General features: G+C 51.2%; 1 protein-coding gene across 1 annotated transcript; it reads left to right on the forward strand.

Moving 5' to 3' along the window:
- Positions 1–7,053: 7,053 nt before the first annotated feature.
- Positions 7,054–18,210, forward strand: LOC102273543 (angiotensin-converting enzyme-like protein Ace3). The gene is made up of 15 exons (XM_014481309.2): positions 7,054–7,192; positions 7,290–7,426; positions 7,834–7,992; positions 8,259–8,346; positions 8,525–8,668; positions 9,421–9,612; positions 9,730–9,827; positions 9,907–10,079; positions 10,380–10,603; positions 10,705–10,849; positions 12,578–12,676; positions 13,065–13,187; positions 17,103–17,287; positions 17,786–17,977; positions 18,038–18,210. Exons 1-15 carry the CDS (start codon positions 7,054–7,056, stop codon positions 18,208–18,210), a joined length of 2,271 nt encoding a protein of 756 aa, XP_014336795.2.
- The last annotated feature ends 736 nt before the right edge of the window (positions 18,211–18,946 follow it).

Raw genomic sequence — 18,946 nt, forward strand, 5'->3', positions numbered from 1 at the left:
CTGATGTTTCAAAAGCTGTTTGGCAGACAGAGGTCATTGTCATATGACCCCCTTCCTATCTTTACAAGCTTCAGGGGTTCCTGCTGCCAGTCAGAGTCTGTGGGCAGCACTCAAAAGGTCTGAGCTGCAAAGAAGACTTAACAGCCTTATATCCACGAGGGCTTTTGAAATATTAAAAACGTTTAGACTCCTGTTTCTGCCTCCTCAGATGATCGAGGTGAGGCCGTGCCTACCTAGGGGATAGCTGAGGGGGTGGTGACAACAGGAAGAGGGGCCATTCTGACATTTTCTGCCAGTGACCTGAGAGCTGAGCCCTGCCCAAGGCTGCCCCTCAGGGACCAGCTCTGATCCATGCGGGCCAGAAGTGATGATGGTTTGTCCAATCTCCGCACCCTGCCTCAGGCTGCCCACTCTGACTCTGTAGGGAATCGACTGGCTTCAGATTAGGCCTAAGTCAAATCCTACCTCTGAACTTGACCTTGAGCAACTTACTTCCATTTTTTGAGCCTCCAATTTCACGCCTGTGAGATGGTTCCTATGATAGTTCTTATGAACCCTCTCATGATTGCTGCAATTGGTCGGATGAGACAATGTAGAAATTCCTGGTGCCTAGTTTCCTGATCATCATCTCCTGATAAAGATTGCTTCATAACTGCCTCCCACTTCAAGCATCCCCTCGAGTCTCAGCCCGAGAGAGCTGGAAGGGCAAAGTTAGACCAGCCCCTCCCTGAAGAGATGGAGAAAACCGCCCAGAGCAGCTCACTGCGAGCTGGATAGACATTCTTCACGATTCCTTCCTGTACTATCGGATGTCCTCCCACTGGGAGTGCAGTGGGCTCATTCACCTCCAGGCCTGGGCTGCCTTAAGTTCTGGAGACCTTCAGCTGTCATCTCCTCGTCCTCTTCAGTCTCTTCTCTGGGACTCCTGCCAGGCCCTGCTGGGAGCCTCCTATTTTGTCCTCTATGTCTCCTCATTCCCGCTCGTATTTCTCATCCCTCTCTCTGTCCTGTGCTCCAAGTGATTTCCCTGGCTGTGTCTTAGCCTGTGCATTGAGATGACTACTTTTCCAATTTAATAACCATACTTTTTTTTTTTCACTTCTATTAGTTCTAGACCTCCCGTGTCTTCACAAAAGTTTATTCTTACTTCACAGATCCTGTTCCTTCTCTTATACTTTTAAAAACCTGCATTTTAAAAAAATTGCTGTAATATATACCGAGCATTTACCATCTGACCTTTTTTGGGGGGCGGGGGGGCTTGACACAGCATGTGGGATCTTAGTTCCCCGCCCAGGGATCAGACCCATACCCCCTGCACTGGAAGCACAGAGTCTTAACCACTGGACTGCCAGGGAAATCCCCATTTTAACCGTTTTGAAGTATACAGTTCAGTGGCATTGAGTATATTCAATTACTGTGCAGCCATCACCATATCTATTCGAGTCCCCTTCTCTTGGGTACACATCCCAAATTGAAATTCCTGGGTCACAAAGTAATTCTATACTCTTTTCCACAATGGCTGCACCATTTTAGTACCAGCAGCAGTGCACAAATGTTCCAATTTCTGCATGTGTTAGCCATCACTTGATGTTTTCTGTGTTTTGTTTTTTGGAATTTTTTTGGTAACAGCCATCCTAGTGGTATCTCAGATTTTGATTTGTATTTCCCTAATGATTAGTGGTATTGGACATCTTCTCAAGTACTTATGATCCATTTAGAGATAATCTTTAGAAAGATATCTAGTGAAGTCCTTTGCCCATCCTTGAATTGGCTTGTTTGTTTCTTCACTGTTGAGTTTGGGGAGCTCTTTATATATTCTGGCTATTAGTCACTTATCAGATCTAGGATTTGCAAATATTTTCTCCAGTTCTGTTGCTTGCCTTTTTACTCTGTTGTTAGTGTCCTTTGATGTGCAAAAGCTCTTAATTTTCATGAGGTCCAGCTTGTCTGTTTTTTCTTTTGTTGCCTATGCTTTTGGTAGCATATCCAAGAAATTATTGTCAAATCCAATGTTCATGAAGCTTTTCTGCTATGATTTCTTCAAAGAGTTTTACAGTCTGCGTTCTTATGTTTAGGTCTGTAATCCATTTTGAGTTTATTTTTGCAGATGGTGTGAAGCCTAGTTAAGTCCCTTTCAGATTTCCCTAATGCCTGTCCTTCCTTGGCTGTGGTCTAATCCATGCCTGTGTCCAGAGTTTAGCAGAGACTCTGCAGCCGAGCTATGTGGATTTGAGTCCCACCTCCACTGTTTGCTAGCTGTGTGACTATAAGCAAGTTTCCCAACCTCTCTGTCCCTCCTTTTCCTCATCTATAAACTGGATGTATTGATCACAGTACCTGCCTCGTAGTTTGTTGTGAGGATTCATATCCCAAAAGCCCTCAAAAGGTCCCTAGCCCCTGTACAGTGCTTAGTGGTGGAGGTCATTACTAACACTAACTGCGTTGGATTTCCTCTTGTACATGGTATTCTTGACCTATGAGCCATCTTCACTGGAATAGCCTTCCACAGGGGAGCCCTTCCCAGGCACACAGCAGGTTGTGAAGGTGTCCTCAGGATTGGTTTCATGGTTGTTTCTTGCAGAGTCCTTTTAGAAAAGTAGCCATCTGCTGGCTCCCCTGATGGAGGCATTACTTCCACTGTGGCTGACTATTCTCAGGTGGGCGCTGATGCTGCAGCCCTTTGCGCATGGATGCACTTTGATTGCTCACATGGGCTCCCACTCACTGCTGCATGAGCCCTCCTTGTCTCCCAGGCATCTGAATAGTCCCTTTCCTTGCTTTCCATCTCAGCTCTGTATTTTGCATTTTTAAAAATACTATATTTGACCCCAAATAGCCAAAGCAACCTCGAGAAAGAAGAACTAAGCTGGAGACATCACACTTCCTGATTTCAAACTTTATTACAAAGCTACAACAAACACAACAGTTTGGTACTGACATAAAAACAGACACATAGATCAATGGAACAGAATAGAAAGCCCAGAAATAACCCCACACATATATGGTCAATATGTTTATGACAGAAAAGTCAAGAATATACAATGAGGGAAGGATAGTGTCTTCAGTAAGTGGTGTTGAGAAAACTGGATGGCCACGTGCAAAAGAATGAAACTGGACCCCTGTCTTATACCACAGACAAAAATCAACTCAAAGTGGATTAAAGGCTTCAAAGTAAGGCCTGGAACCATAAAAATCCTAGAAGAAAATACAGAGAGTAAGCTCCTAGACATCAGTCTTAGACAAGATTTTTTTTTAATTTGACACTAAAAAAGGCAACAAAAGCAAAACTCAACAAATGATTCTACATCAAACTACAAAGCTGATGCACAGCAAAAGAAGCCATCAACAAAATGAAAAGGCAACTCCCAGACTCAGAGAAAATATTTGCAAATCGTGTACTATCTGATAAAGGGTTAAATATTAAACATACATGAAGAATTCATAGAAGTCCAAACAACTACAGGAAAAATTTGATTTAAAAATGGGCAAGGATCTGAATAGACTTTTTTCCAAAGAAGATTTACTGATGGCCAAGAAGTACATGAAAAGTTACACAACCTCACTAGTCATCAAGGAAATGCAAATCAAAACCACAATGAGACATCACCTCCACCTCTTAGAATGGCTATTATCAAAAAGACAAGAACTGTTAAGTGAGAGCAAGGAAATGAAGAAAAGGGAACCCTTGTGCACTGTTGGTGAGAATGTAAATTGGTGCAGCTACTTGGAAAACGGTATGGAGGTTTCTCAAAAAAAATTAAAAATAGCCTACCATCAGTTCAATTCAGTTCAGTTCAGTTGCTCAGTTCAGTTCATATATGTCCGACTCTTTGTGACCGCATGGAATGCAGCATGCCAGGCCTCCCTGTCCATCGGCAACTCCCGAAGTTTACTCAAACTCATGTCCATTGAGTCGGTGATGCCATCCAACTATCTTATCCTCTGTTGTCCCCTTCTCCTCCCGCTTTCAATCTTTCCCAGCATCAGGATCTTTTCCAATGAGTCAGTTCTTCTCATCAGGTGGCCAAAGTATTGGAGTTTCAGCTTCAGCATCAGTCCTTCCAATGAATATTCAGAACTGATTTCCTTTAGGATGGACTGGTTGGATCTCCTTGCAGTCCAAGGGACTCTCAAGAGTATTCTCCAACACCACAGTTCAAAAGCATCAATTCTTCAGTCCTCGGCTTTATAGTCCAACTCTCACATCCATACATGACTATTGGAAAAACAATAGCTTTGACTAGACAGACCTTTGTCGGCAAACTGATGTCTCTGCTTTCTTGTATGCTGTCTAGGTTGGTCATAGCTTTTCTTCCAAGGAGCAAGTGTCTTTTAATTTCATGGCTGCAGTGATTTTGGAGCCCCCCAAAATAAAGTCTGTCACTGTTTCCACTGTTTCTCCATCTATTTGCCATGAAGTGATGGGACCAGATGCCATGATCTTAGTTTTCTGAATGTTGAGTTTTAAGCCAACTTTTTCACTCTCTTCTTTCACTTTCATCGAGAGGCTCTTTTAGTTCTTCGCTTTCTGCCATAAGGGTGGTGTCATCTGCATATCAAAGGTTATAGATATTTCTCCTGGCAATCTTGATTCCAGCTTGTGCTTCATCCAACCCAGCATTTCTCATAATGTACTCTGCATATAAGTTAAATAAGCAGGGTGACAATATATGGCCTTAATGTACTCCTTTCCCTATTTGGAACCAGTCTGTTGTTCCATGTCCAGTTCTAACTGTTGCTTTCTGAACTGCATACAGATTTCTCAAGAGGCAGGTCAGGTGGTCTGGTATTCCCATCTCTTTAAGAATTTTCCAGACTTTGTTGTGGTCCACACAAAGGCTTTGGCATAGTTAATGAAGCAGAAGTAGATATTTTTCTAGAACTCTCTTGCTTTTTCAATGATCCAACGGATGTTGGCAATTTGATCTGTGGTTCCTCTGCCTTTTCTAAATCCAGCTTGAACATCTGGAAGTTCACAGTTCTACTACTGTGGGCAAGAATCCTTTAGAAGAAATGGAGTAGCCATCATAGTCGACAAGAGTCTGAAATGCAGTACTTGGATGCAATCTCAAAAACGACAGAATGATCTCTGTTTGTTTCCAAGGCAAATCATTCAATATCACTACCAGTAATGCTGAAAAAGCTGATGTTGAATGTTTCTGTGAAGACTTACAAGACCTTCTAGAACTAACACCCCAAAAAGATGTCGTTTTCCTTATAGGGGACTGGAATGCAAATGTAGGGAGTCAAGAAACACCTGGAGTAACAGGCAAATTTGGCCTTGGAGTACACAATGAGGTAGGGCAAAGGCTAATAGAGTTTTGCCAAGAGAACACGTTGGTCATAGCAAACACCCTCTTCCAACAACACAAGAGAAGACTCTACACATGGACATCACCAGATGGTCTACACTGAAATCAGATTGATTATATTCTCTGTAGCCAAAGATGGAGAAGCTCTATACAGTCAGCAAAAACAAGACCAGGAGCTGACTGTGGCTCAGATCATGAACTCCTTATTGCCAAATTCAGACTTAAAAAAAATAGGGAAAACCACTAGACCATTCAGGTATGACCTAAATCAAATATCTTACGATTACACAGTGGAAGTAACAAATAGATGCAAGGGATTAGATCTGATAGAGTGCCTGAAGAACTACCATATAATACAGCAATTCCACTCCTGGGTATGTATCCAAAGAAAATGAAATTATAGTCTTGATATCTGCACTCCCATGTTCATTGCAGCATTATTTACAATAGCTGAGATATGGAAACAGCCTAAGTGTCCACTGATGGAAATTAAAAATGTAATACACACACACACACACGTGTGCATGTACACGCACAGGAATACTATTCTGCCATGTAAAAGAAGGCAAGCTTGCCATTTGCAACAACATGGATGGAACTTCAGAGCATTATGCTAAGTGAAATAGGTCAGACAGAGAAGGGCAAATACTGTAGGATCTCATTTATATGCAGAATCCAAAATACAAAAGCCTGCCCAGTGGCTCAGCAGTAAAGAATCTGCCTGCAAGGAAGGAGACACAGGAGATGCGGGTTCAATCCCTGAGTGAGAAGATACCCTGGAGGAGGAAATGGCAACCCACCCCAGTATTCTTGCCAGGGAAATCCCATAGCTGGAGGAGCTACAGTCCATATGGACTAGCCTGAGGGGCTACAGTCCCTAGGGTCGCAAAGAGTCAGACATGACTGAGCAACTGAGCAACTGAGCTCACACAACAACAATAACAAAAAAAAAAAAAAAAAAAACCCAAACAAAACAAAACAAAATTGAACTCATAGATATAGAGATGGTGAATGCCAGAGGCAAGGGTGGGTGGGTGAAATGGGTGAAGGCAGTCAAAAAGTATAAACTTCCTGTTGCAAGATAAATAAGTCCAGAGGGTGACATGTATAGCGTGAAGATAATAGTAACCAAATAATAACCAAGCAACCAAAAAGTACTTTTTTTTTTTTCATCCTGGTAGATGGCCCCTTACCTTCTGTGCCTCCTGACAGCAAACTCATGGTCTAGGGCTCTCCCTTGGGAAACAGGTGTAAGGACAGTGAAAGAGAGGAGGAGCCCTGGGTCGATCATACTTCCCTCAAGAGAGAAAAAGGCCAAAAAACGTGAACATAAGCAGTCAAGTCAGAAGAACATAGAAAGACAACTGTGCTTCCAGAATCCAGAGACCCAGAGAGGTCTTTTCCTTCCGTCTGTGCATTCATCCATCCTCCCACTCACCTGCTCAGAAGTAATGCCAGCCTGTGGAGGGAGGGGGTTCATCAATCCCTGGTCAAGATCAAGGGTGGCTCCAACGCCAGGGAGAAGTGACCAAGAAGAGTGGAACAAGCTCTGGTCTAGACATTAAGAGCCCTGGTTGTCCTTTTGGCTCTGCCACTGACCTGGTGTGAAGGTGGTACTGCTAGACCATTCTAGACCTCAGTCTCCTCACCTGTAAAATGGGGACAGTTGGGCCAGAAGTTAGGCGGGGCCTTTCCCTTTCTGACATTCCACGGCTGACCCTTTAGCCCCTGATGTCACAATATGGAGCTGGACCATGATTGGGCCACAGCCTCCTCCGGCTCTGCTGTTCTTTTGGTCATGGGAACAAGATGGACTTGCCCTGGCCCTTCCCTCCTTGTGCTCTTCTGTTGTGCCGTGGCTCAGGGTGACCAGGACTCAGGTGGGGCTGGGACCTGAAGGAGCGTGGGATCAGACCCAGGGACCAGGCAGGGGCAGGCCCCTCCCAGGACAATTGACGCCCATCTCCTTCTCTGCAGACCAGCTCTACAATGAGACTGTGGCAAAGGCCTTCCTAGAGTTTTACGAGCGAACAGCCCAGGTTGTATGGAACCAGTTCATGGCGGCCGCCTGGAACTATGTCACCAACATCACAAAGAAAAATCAAGAGGAGATGGTGTGGCACCACTTCCGCCCCTGCCCCTTCTCCCTTTGTTCTTCTCAGGAGTCACAGTGCAGGGGTGCTGGGGGGCCAAGGAATCACACCTTTTGCCACTCTTCCAGAGCTAGATGAGAGAGGGAAGCCCCAAAGCACATGTCGGAACAGACGTCAGGCTCCAGGCCTCCTGGAGCCCTGAAAGCTGTCTGGGCTAGAACCTCTAGCTTCTTTCCTCTTGTAAATATCACCTGCTTGCCTGTAGGGGGCAGGTTCCCTCCCTTCTTGCTTTTGGCAAAGTTTCAATGACTCCAAACCCTTTAAAGGGGCTTTGGAAGGAGGTTGTGGGGCTGGGCCCTGGAGTTCCATGTGACGCCCTCACCCTCTCCTTCACCCTCACACGACAAACATGGTGACCGTCCTTCCAGCTGTACAAGGACGTGGAGAAGTCCCAGCACACACTGTACTTTGGCACGCGGGCCCGCATGTTTAAGATCGCCAACTTCCAGGACTCGGACGTGAAGCGCATGCTGAGTAAGCTGCTGAACGTAGACAAGGCGGCCCTGCCCAAGGAGGAGCTCCGGGAGGTGATGGACGAGCCCCCAGGTCTCCAGGCACATGCTCCCCACCTCAGGGGTGGGCAGGCCGCCGGGTGGGGAGCCGCCTGGGGCTGGAAGGAGTTTGGGGGAGGCAGAGCCAGAGCTTCCTCTGGGTGGGTGGGAGAGGTGAGCAGAGGCTAGTGGGAAGATGGGACGATGCCTTGGCCAGGCCTGCCTCTCCCAGCTGGTGGGACTAGCGCTGGGGGTGGGCCCATGGCTGCGGACCTGCCCTGGGTGACACCTGTCCCCCCCAGTACAACGAGATTCTGGCCTACATGGAGACCACGTACAGCATGGCCCAGGTCTGCCTGAATGAGGGGCCCTGCCTGCCCCTGGAGCCTGGTGAGCACCCAAGCCTACCCCCACCCACCCCAGAGTCTCAGCACAGCCCGTTCCAGTAGCCTCCAGATTCCCACCTTCCTCCCAGCCCCAGCTGCACTTGGGGAGGGCTACCCACGGCGGGACAGGGCAGGGGGCCGGCTGGAGTGAGGTCCCACCTCGGCTCCTTTTCTGGGTACAGACCTCGAAGAAGTCATGGCCACCTCCCGAGACCAGAAGGAGCTGCTGTGGGCCTGGCAGGGCTGGCGGGACGCCGTGGGTCGCCAGCTCCGCATGACCTTTGAGCGCTACGTGCAGCTCAGCAACAAGGCTGCGAAGCTCAATGGTGAGGCCCCTCACCCCTCACCTGCCAGCCCATCCAGCTGGGCAGACTGCATCCTGCAGGGGGCTCAGGGCAGTGCTGGGAAGGGTGAAGCCAAGTCTGGGTAGGACCTGGAGACAGGAACCCTGAGTCCTGCCACTGGGGAGTGCAGAGCTGGCTCACTCGTCCGTGTGGATCCACAAACAGCAACTGAGCACTACTCCTGGGGTGTGCCGTTGCTGGAGAGGGTCTGAGGATGCACAGGTGGAAAAACAGGGAAGGTGCCCACCTTCCCCGGGCTTACAGGCCTCTGGGAGACAGACGCTCATTTCCAGTCACCACCCATAAGTGCTGAGAAGGATGGGGCTTCAGAGAGAGAAGAAGGGACCCTGTTTCAGCCAGGTGGGCGGGGAGGGCCTTGCTGGCATTCATCCAAGGCCTGAAAGATGGAGCAAGCCGGGCAACAAGAAGCCCTCGGGAGGATCTGAAGAAAGGCAGCCTGGGTGGGTGGGGCTCCAGGTGGAGAGAGAGGAGCAGACCCTGTCTGCCCAGGCCCAGAGGATGCTCAGTGTGTGCTTTGCTAAGTGCCTGTCCATCCCACTCTCATCCTTTACGGATGGTGACTTGGTGGGGGGTATTTTTCCTGTTTGGCAGATAAAGACCTTGAGGATCTAGGAGGTCAGTTGGCTTCCCTAGCAGGTGCCTGGGTTTCCTGCCAGCCAGGCCAGGCTGAAGGGTGGGTGGGGATCACCCCTGAGCCCCCTCCCCTGTCCTAGGTTACCAAGACATGGGGGCCTTGTGGAGGTCCAAGTACGAGTCCGACACGCTGCAGGAAGACCTGGAGCAGCTGTTCCAGGAGCTGCAGCCGCTCTACCTGAACCTGCATGCCTACGTGCGCAGGGCCCTCTACCGCTTCTATGGGCCCGAGCTCATCGACCTGAGGGGGCCCATCCCCGCCCACGTCCTGGGTAAAGCCCCAGCTGGCAGCAGAGGCGGGCAGGTGGAGTAGGCCTCCCGAGCAGGCGTGCAGTCGGTGGGGAGAGACGGTCTCCCGCCTCCTCTTAACCCTGCCCCTCCTCTTCCAGGGAACATGTGGGCTCAGTCCTGGGTCAACATCTTAGACCTGGCCCTGCCCTTCCCGGAGAAGCCCCCCGAGGACATCACGAAGATCATGCAAGGCCAGGTCAGCGTTCGGGCCCCGGTCTGCCCTGCCCACCCCACAGCCCCCGGGTGGGGCCCCAAACTCTGCCTCTTCCCCACAGCACTGGAAGCCTGAGAAAATGTTCCAAGAGGCTGAAAAATTCTTCACCTCCATGGGGCTGCTTTCCACCCCTCCTGAGTTCTGGAAAAACTCCATGATGGAAAGGCCAACTGACGGGCGGGAGGTGGAGTGCCACGCGTCCGCCTGGGACTTCTACAACGGGAAGGACTTCAGGTGCTCACCCTGCGGCTGGTATCACCCCCTTCCTCTGCTCCTTCTGCTCTCCACCTGTCTGCCTGTCTCAGCGGGGTGGCAGCCGGGGGGTGGGGGGCGGGGAGCCGGCCACCTGGGGGAGATGAGTGTGAAAGCCACGCGTCTGGCCGCTGCTCGGATGTGCCACCTGGAGTACCAAGAGCACAAGGCCCTGCTGGTCTCCAGCCCAACCACCCAGTCCCTTTACAGAGCCTGAATAGGGAAATGTCTCCTTTTCCCAGGGCATCCCCATGCTCCTTGACCCCTGCCCTTTAACCCTAGGATAAAGAAGTGCACCGAAGTGACCATAGAAGACCTGCTGTCCATCTTCCACCAGATGGGCCACATCCAGTACTTCCTGCAATACAAGAACCTCTCGGTGATCTTCCGCGCAGGCGCCAACCCAGCCTTCGAGGAGGCCATGGGGTCGGTGGTCACCCTTTCAGCCTCTTCCCACAAGCACCTGCTCAACAGAGGCCTGCTCAGCCAACAGCACCAGGACAAAGGTGATGGGGACCAGGAGGATCCCAGGCCTGGGGACCCCAGGCAAGGCCTAAGGGAGGCGGGACCAGAGCCACCTCCTGACTGCCCCCACTGCTTTCCCCAGAGGAGGAGGTCAATTTCCTGATGAGCGTTGCCCTGGAGAAGATCGCCTTCATCCCCTTCGCCTACCTGATGGACCTGTTTCGCTGGAAGGTCTTTGACGGCACCATCGAGAAGGATGTGTACAACCAGGAGTGGTGGAACCTCAGGTGGGGAGGATCGCCATTCGGGCCCCTCTGGCCACGCCTGGACTAGGGTGGGCTTTGGGGGCAGCCTCAAGGGGACCGCCTGCTACCAAAGGGCACCACCGTCTCACCTCCGGGGGCAGAGCTGGGCGTGTGATGCTGCTAATCTGCGGCCATGGGGAAGCCCTGGGGTGGCATTGGCCGTCTGTTGTCACCAGACAAAAGCATCCCTGCTGAAGTGGGTAGGGCCGGCGCATGAGTCTTGGGGGATTGTGTTGAATCTGGCTCCAGCACTCAGCAGGCTCATAGCCCCTCGGGGGATCCCTGGAGGCCGGCAAGCTCGCGTGGTGGTTGCACTTGGGCCCCTCCAAGAATGGGATGCTGACCACCAGGCAGGCCTTCCTGCTCCTCCCCTCCCTTCTCTGCCTCCCAGTGGGGCCAGCAGAGGGGGTGTTTGGGGTCTGAGCTCTTTCCTTTTGGTGGAGAGTTTTTATATGACAAGGGCAAGCCCACTGCCCCCTTTCCTATTATCCCGACACACACACATACACAGACACACACACCTGTCTCTTACTCTGTCCCCAGGCCTGTCTATGGGCGGAACTGGCAGTGAAGGAGCCCCCCAGCAGTCGGGCGGCATCAGTCTTGAGTGAGGGGCACCCGTGTCCATCCCATCACCGACCCCTGGCTGTTAGATTGGATAATAATTACGCATGGGCAAGGCTTCCCCTTCTCCACCAATCCTCAGACCCACCAGCTCAGGTCTGCCAGCCACAGGTGCTCCCAAAGGGCCCACAAGTTCTGCATCAGGCCCTTAGGCTGACTTGAACCTTTACAGGTGCCCAGCCTGCCATCACCCTGCCACTCAGGGATGGCAGAGCAGGCTGCCCCTCCCTTTGTCCTCTCACCCTCTGACTCCCACCCCAAATTCAGGACTGGACCTCACTGGGGGGATTGGCAGAGTCTTGACCTTGTGCCCCCTTCAAGGGCACCCCCACCAGCCATCTGGACTGAGTGATGGAAACCAGAGGCTGAGGGAGGGGGCGACTCCCTGGCCCTTGAACAGAACCTCATGGATGAGAGAGGAGCTTCCCCATGAGGACTGTGCAGGGCTCCAGTGGGCTGACGTGAAACGACAAGCATTTCCAGAGACTTCATCCGCCCCAAAGATGGCTCTCGTTATGCCCATTTCACAGACAACACTTTACAGCCCGGCTCAGTAACAATCAACTTTCCCACAGTCACACAGCTCAGAGGGGCAAAGCCAGCAGTTATCGGGGTCTGCCCGCGACTCCGCCGTGTCCTGCTACCAACTCCCTGATCTCTAGGCCTCGCTTTTCCTCCATACCACAGGGATGGTGCTGTGTTTTCTTCTCAGCACTTCTTATCAGATGAAACCACTTGGTTGGTTGGTCCATGGCCATCCCCCATCATTAGGAGGAAAGCAGGGACCCTGCCTAGCCCGTTCCCTCCCGTGTCCCCGGAGCCAGGATAGTGTTGAGGGAGCCCGTGTGGAGAACTCAGCATGGTTCCTGCAGAGAGGACGTGCTTGATGTTAACTCCTGTAATTGTTTAATTCTCTGATTCCCAATCCCCTGTGTTTTCAACTCATTTATTTAATCAATAAAATGCATTAAGTGTCCTCCTCATGCCAAGTCGCTTTGATAGCTGTGCAAATGCTCCAAAAGGAAAAGGGCTCTGGAAATCTTACCAGGTGGCACTTTCAAGCCCCCAATTTAACACCACCCCCAGGTTGAAGTACCAGGGTCTGTGCCCTCCCATCCCTCGGACAGAGGAGGACTTTGATCCAGGCGCCAAGTTCCACATCTCTGCCAGCTTGCCCTACATACGGTAAGGTCTGGGCCACTCCAGCAGAACCGGCCTAGGGGGTGGGGGTTAGGGGACACAGGACCCAGGTGGAGGATTTTCAGGAAGGCCCCAGACCCAAATGTCCTCCCCCTGCACGCCTCCCCACCTCCTCCCATCAGACAGCACACCCTCCTGAGGGCCTTGTCCTGAGCACACTGAGCTTTCACATGAGCTCCCCTGCGGAGGGCAGCGTGATGGGAAAGCGTGTCTGCTGTCCTGAGAAGTGAGCAGGAGGGGGGAAGGGGCGCATGAGTCCAGAAGGTTAGGAAGCAGAGACCCTGCAACATCCCAGGGCCAGCCTACCTGATGGTGACCGCTGACCCGAGCCCACCCCGCCACGCCCCCAGCCGGCCTCGCCTTCTCTCCCCAGGTACTTTCTCAGCCTCGTGCTCCAATTCCAGTTCCATGAAGCACTCTGCAAGGCCTCAGGCCACATGGGGCCGCTGCACCGCTGTGACATCTATAACTCCAAGGAGGCTGGGAAGCTCCTGGAGTGAGTGCCCTCCCCCTTTCCTTGTCCTTCCCCACCTTGCTGGACGCCTGCCCTGGGCCCCTCTCCTCACTTGGCTCCACCCCAGGTCCCCTGCGCAGAGTTTGTGTTCTAGTGGAAGTTCTTCTCTCTGTCAGACTATGAGAGACTACAGAGTTTGAGAGACCATGGTCTCTCCTATGTTAATCAAAGCCCGTTTTCTCTTATGTAGCCCCTGTGGTCAGAGAGATGGTTTAGCCCCTCCTGCTAACATGCACACACACGCATGCACACATGCACGCACTTGTTCACGTTGTCAATAAATCGAACTGTCCCAGGTGGGAAGCCAGTGTTGGGGTCTCGCCTCTGCCTCCATCTTCCATCTGAATCCCCTTATTCTTTCCCTGCAAGGTGCCTGCCTAGCTTCTCAGCAGCACTTGATGCCCCCTGGAGTGCACTCTGCTTTGCCTGTCTTTTCTCAGAGGTGCCTGAACCCAGTTCCCGGGCTGATCCAGGCTGCTTTTGCACCAGCCTCTTGGCCCACTCTGATCAGCTTGTGGTCTACTTTGACCCCCTCCCCACAGTCTTTTTTCCCGGCTCTTGGTGTCTAGCCCATCCTTTCCATCCCTGCCTCTGTGGTGCAAGCTTCTGGCCCTGAAGGAAACCTGGAGTGGGGTGAGAGGCTGACCTGGGCTGGAAGCCTTTACTTCCACAGGCTGGCTCTCTAGCAAGCACTCTTACAGTGTTCCACATTAGCAGTTCATAACTTGCAAAGTGGACTTTATTATCCACATTTCATAAATGATGAAACTGAAGCTCAGAGAAGTATAATTTCATGTTGCTGATCTAGGAAGTGGCAGAATCATGCTTTGAACCCCAAAGTGACTCCAGAACACATTATCTTCCACCCTATTGCTTCCATCAGTTATAAAGGATGCTGTTCTGGTGAAGCTAGACCTGGGTCCTCTGGTCCCAGGATCGGCACTCCAGTCTCTGGGATATGGAGCCCGCCCCACTGACATAATCTTTTTCTCATTGCATTTCAACCGATTTCAGTAGGTCCATTACCATAATCGGTCAAGGTCATGTTGAGTTTATTCCTGGTTTCCCAGAGGATGAACAAAGCCACTATTTAGTATCCTAATAATTATCCACAATAATTTAGCCTCCTTTGGAAATGTAATGGGCACGTTCGTGATTCCACCATGCAGCTTGTCAGTACCCACGAGGCCAGACAGAGTTGTGAGACTAATCCTTGCCTTTGCTCCCAGGAGGGCTGCACTTGACATGCCTTCTTGTCTCCCTAGTCTTTTTGCTATTTCATCTTTTCATACTCCTGGGATTTGTTCTAGCCAACTGCCCAGGTTTGAGCTTCTCAGAATGTGTGGAACAGAAGGGGCCTCTCGGCTCCCTGCGTTCGTGTCTCTGGCTGCCCATCATTTACTCACTCAGCAAACATTTACCTGCGCACGTGCCAGCCTGCCCTGTGTCCAGCAGGGGGCAATGGGCCACAGGATAAACCCATAACCGTACACCAAGAAAGGAGCTGCTGCAGCAGGAAAGGGATTTGGTGAACGTGCAAAGAGGGGAAGGAGGTCTTGCTAGGGGACCAAGGAGGGAACTCTGTCCCTCAATGCAGGAGTACAAGAAATAGCAGACTTCCGTTTTTTTTTTTTTTAATACATTTTAATATTCATTGGATATTTTCAAGAGAACTCTTAAGTTTGTTTTTTTTTTAAATAATTTTATATTTTTGGCTGTGCTGAGTCTTCATTGCTGCTCAGGCTATTTCTCCTGTTGTGGGGAGCGAGGGGCTACTCTGCAGTTGTGGTGATTGGGCTTCTCATTGCCATGGTTTCTTTCGTAGCAGAGCCTGGGCTCTAGTGCTCAAGCTTCAGTAGATGTGACACGCGGACTCAGTAGTTGTGGCTCCTGTGTCCTAGAGCACGGGCTCAGTAGTTGTGACCCACAGGCTTAGTTGCTCCATCGCATGAGGATCTTCCCGGATCAGGGATCAAACCTGTGTCTCTTGCACTGGCAGGCAGATTCTTTACCAGTGAGCCATGAGGGAAGCCCAGCATCAACTCACTTTTGACTGAGCCTTTATCCCACTTGATCGGTGAGACATTTGACCTCAGTCTTTCTCATTTCCCTACCCCTCTCCACCCAGGACATATAAGGCTCCCAGGGTCTGACTTGGTACCAAAGCACGCTGAGGACTCACCAGTCATCTCTAGGCCTTTTGTGGAAGGATGGGGCAGGCAAGCGCTTGCAGGCGAGAAGGGGAAGGGCAAGATTCTTGGCTGCTCTTTTCCCTAATCGAGTTTAAAACTTGATTTTGCTACTTTCGACTCATCTTCCTAAGTGTGATCGCCCTGGGGCAGCCTCCAGGTTGGTGCCATTGAGAATAGAAGGTAGAAGTGGCCTTGGTCCAAGTTCCCAAATTCCTCTGCCTCACCCAAGCAGCCACGAGGACCTGATCCTGTCCATGGGCCCATTTCTGCCACCCTGGAGTTGAGGGCTCCAGGCAGTGCCCAGTTGTCACCTTCGCAAGTCTCACGTGCTGCCTGCGTCAAACCTCTTGTCCCACCCAGCCTGAAGGACTACTTCTGAGAAGGCAGACTCTCAGTGGTTGAGACTTTCCCCCACCAGGTCCTTCCTTTTCTGCAGTACCTGCCACTTGATAAAATCCTCTTACCTAAATGTAGTTATGGGATTTCGTTTGGTTTTTTCCTTTCTATCTTGATGACTTTTCTCCTCCATTTCTCTAGGGTCCTAACTACATTTTCCCCCAGTGGTCTCTGCCATGCATGGATCTACTGACCTTTAGTTTCCCCACCTTATTCTTGCCCAGTTGTTTATTAAGCAATGTATATAAGACTTTGCAAGCTACAAAGCCCTCTTTGCTGCCATTGAGTGTCTTCATCCTCACCACAGTGAAATTAATGGGGGCTGGTTTTACTGATGAAGGAGCTGAGGCTGAGAGAGGTTAAGTTGATCGTCTGTGGCTGTGCAGCCCATAACTAGCACTGCTGGGTCTTGAACCTGAGTCTTGATGGCCTAGATTTCATACTCTAGGCCTCTGGGCCTCTCAGCCCCACCTCTCTCCAGGTCAGATCGGGGAAGCAGGTTGAGAAGTATCACATACACCTTCTGCTGCCTCTGCAGGGGACGCTGGGGTGGAGGAGCCTGGAGCCCTGGCTGCAGCGCAAGCTGTCCCCCTACCTGAGTGCATGGGCCAAGCCTAAGGCTAGACCCCCTGCCACGGAGCACTTGATGAGCCTCGAGGCAGCTGACATTTCTGCAGTGCCGCAGGCAGTGGACAGAGCACATCCCACGCTTGCAATCTCACTAATCCTCCCAAACACTCCCTGGGAGACCGGAAGGGACTGAAAAGCAGTCTCTCTACTGACACTGAGCCCCTCATGGGAAAGAGTGTTTCATGACTTTAGGCTTATTTGAGTCCAGGATAATAATAATCCTCACGGTGGTAGTACTAGTAATAATAGTAATCAGACATTTATTGCCTACCTAATTATGCTCCCAGAATTGTGTTTATTTGGTCAACACAACCATCCTAAGAGGTAGGTACTGTTATTTTCTCCATTTTATGGATATGGAAATTGAGATTCAGAAAGGTTAAGTACCAGCCCAGGGTCCCACAGCTGAGTCACAGAGTCAGGATTCAAACACAGGTTAGTATTATTTCCAAGTTTGAGATTTCTTTTTCTTTTTTTTTAACTGGAGGATAATTGTTTTACTGTATTGTGTTGGCCTCTTCCATACAGAGCTTGTGATTTTATCCATTATGCTGAACATCTGTTGGGAGAGTCTGGCTAGCAAAGTCAGACTCTAAAGGTGGGGTTGGGCATACTGAGGGGTCCCAGCAGCATCAGCCAATGCCCCCACACACCCTCACAGCCGTACTTACCCTCCCAGGGATGTCCTGAAGCTGGGCTCGAGCAAGCCCTGGCCGGAGGTCCTGGAGAAGATGACCGGGGAGACCAAGGTGTCTACAAAGGCCCTCATGACCTACTTCAAGCCCCTGCTGAACTGGCTGGTCACTGAGAACGTGCGGCAGGGGGAGATACTGGGCTGGCCAGACTTCAGCTGTTCCTTTGAAGGTTTGATGATCTGACCCTCATCTCACCTCTGTTTCACCTCCAGGCCCGACCCTAGCCTGCCCTGGGCCAGCCCCTACCACAGCTCAGCCTTCACCCCTCGCCCATTAAGGATCTTGCAGTGTGACCCTGTCTGCACCTGACACAGCCTCAGCCAAGACCACAGCCCATGCCCCAGCCACTGGCTCGGAGGCTTCCTTGCCCACTGTCCGGCTAGACTGCAGGGTGGATCTGAGCACGGGGTGGGCATTTTACCTCTTGACCCTGCATGGAGCCACTGCTGGGCTCCATGGGGTACATGGCCCTACCTGTGCCATCCGCTGCTCCTCCTCCTCCTCCTTCTCCTCTTTCCTATCCTCCTTCCAGGGCAAGGCCCTCACTTTTGGAAGGCAGGTGCCAGAGGCTGGGGGAAAATGTCTGTGGCCATCAGATCCCCTCTGGTCACCATGAGGCACCCTCCCCAGCTTCACCTGCTCTGTGTGTTTCCTGTGTCTTCCACAGAAAGAGAAACAAGCAGGGCAGCATTCCTGGGGATGGAGCTGAACTCTGACCAGGTCAAATCCTGGCAGTGGACGTTGCTGGCCCTGAGCTTTGTCATGTTACTGGCAGTCCTGCTGCTGGGCCGCAGGCTGTACACCATGGAAAAAAGCTCACTGACCCAAGACACCAGTACACAAGACACCTGGTCACAGAGCACGCGGTCACAGAGCCCCAGATCACAGGATGCCAGCGCCATCAAGCCAGCATCGAAAGCCTGCTTTCTGGGCATAGCGATGGAGCCCCACCAAGTTGTCAAGAGACAGTGGATGCTGCTGGGCCTCTGCCTCCTCCTGATGCTGTGCTCCATTGGCCTCATCATTTGGATTTTCACACAGCACAACAGGAAGCCTCCGTGGATGAGAGATGAATGGGGGAGCTGGGACTAGACACCACTGCAACTGGTGAGGTTTAGGGGAAGGAGGAGGGTGGCCAAATGGAGAGGCGGTGGAGGAGGGGACTGCTTGCCTGAATAGCACCCAACTGCTATTGGGTGCAACCGTGGCAGATCTGGGTATATGGGCAGTTGTGCATTTGTGAACTCATGTATGTGAGGCCATGTGCATGGGTGACTGTGTGATTCCATGTCTGCCCTGGGTTCCAGACCAGCTTCCTTCTCCTGGGGTTCAGGATCCATAGTTTTAGTGGATCCCTCCAAACCAGCCCCTCACCCCAAAACTGGTTCTTCACATGATGTTTTCTTCAGAAATTCTACTGTGGGGCTGGACAGAGGCTGCAATACCCAAGGAGTATCTGCCATAGTTAGAAACAGGACACTGCTTCAGTGCCTTCAGAAAATGCATGCACGTAGAACCAGACACTCCTTATACATCCTGTCAGTTCATGAGCGCTGAACTCTGTATACTGGCCGGCACTGTGTTGGGCTGCATAACGCAGCCCCCAGAAGCTGCCTGTCAGCTGTCTGAGATGCAAGGAGCCTTATAAACTGCCCCATGGCCCATCCCGGCCCCAGACCAGGCCCTCCAAAATGCAGACAGTGGGTAGCTGGGCACCCAGCCAGGCTTGATTAATGATTGACTTCTTTAATATTTAAACAAAGCTCATCTCCAGCCACTCCACTCCAGAGATGGCCTTGTTCAACACACACACACCTGCTGCCTGGCC

The sequence above is a fragment of the Bos mutus genome, chromosome 19 (genome assembly GCF_027580195.1).
Source record: "Bos mutus isolate GX-2022 chromosome 19, NWIPB_WYAK_1.1, whole genome shotgun sequence".
NCBI lineage: Eukaryota > Metazoa > Chordata > Mammalia > Artiodactyla > Bovidae > Bos > Bos mutus.

Coding starts and splice junctions, on each gene's coding strand:
- LOC102273543 (XM_014481309.2), top strand. CDS start 7,054: ATGGAGCTGGACCATGATTGGGCCACAGCCTCCTCCGGCTCTGCTGTT. Junction 12,677..13,064: donor GCCAGCTTGCCCTACATACG/GTAAGGTCTGGG, acceptor TTCTCTCCCCAG/GTACTTTCTCAGCCTCGTGC. Junction 17,288..17,785: donor CTTCAGCTGTTCCTTTGAAG/GTTTGATGATCT, acceptor TGTCTTCCACAG/AAAGAGAAACAAGCAGGGCA.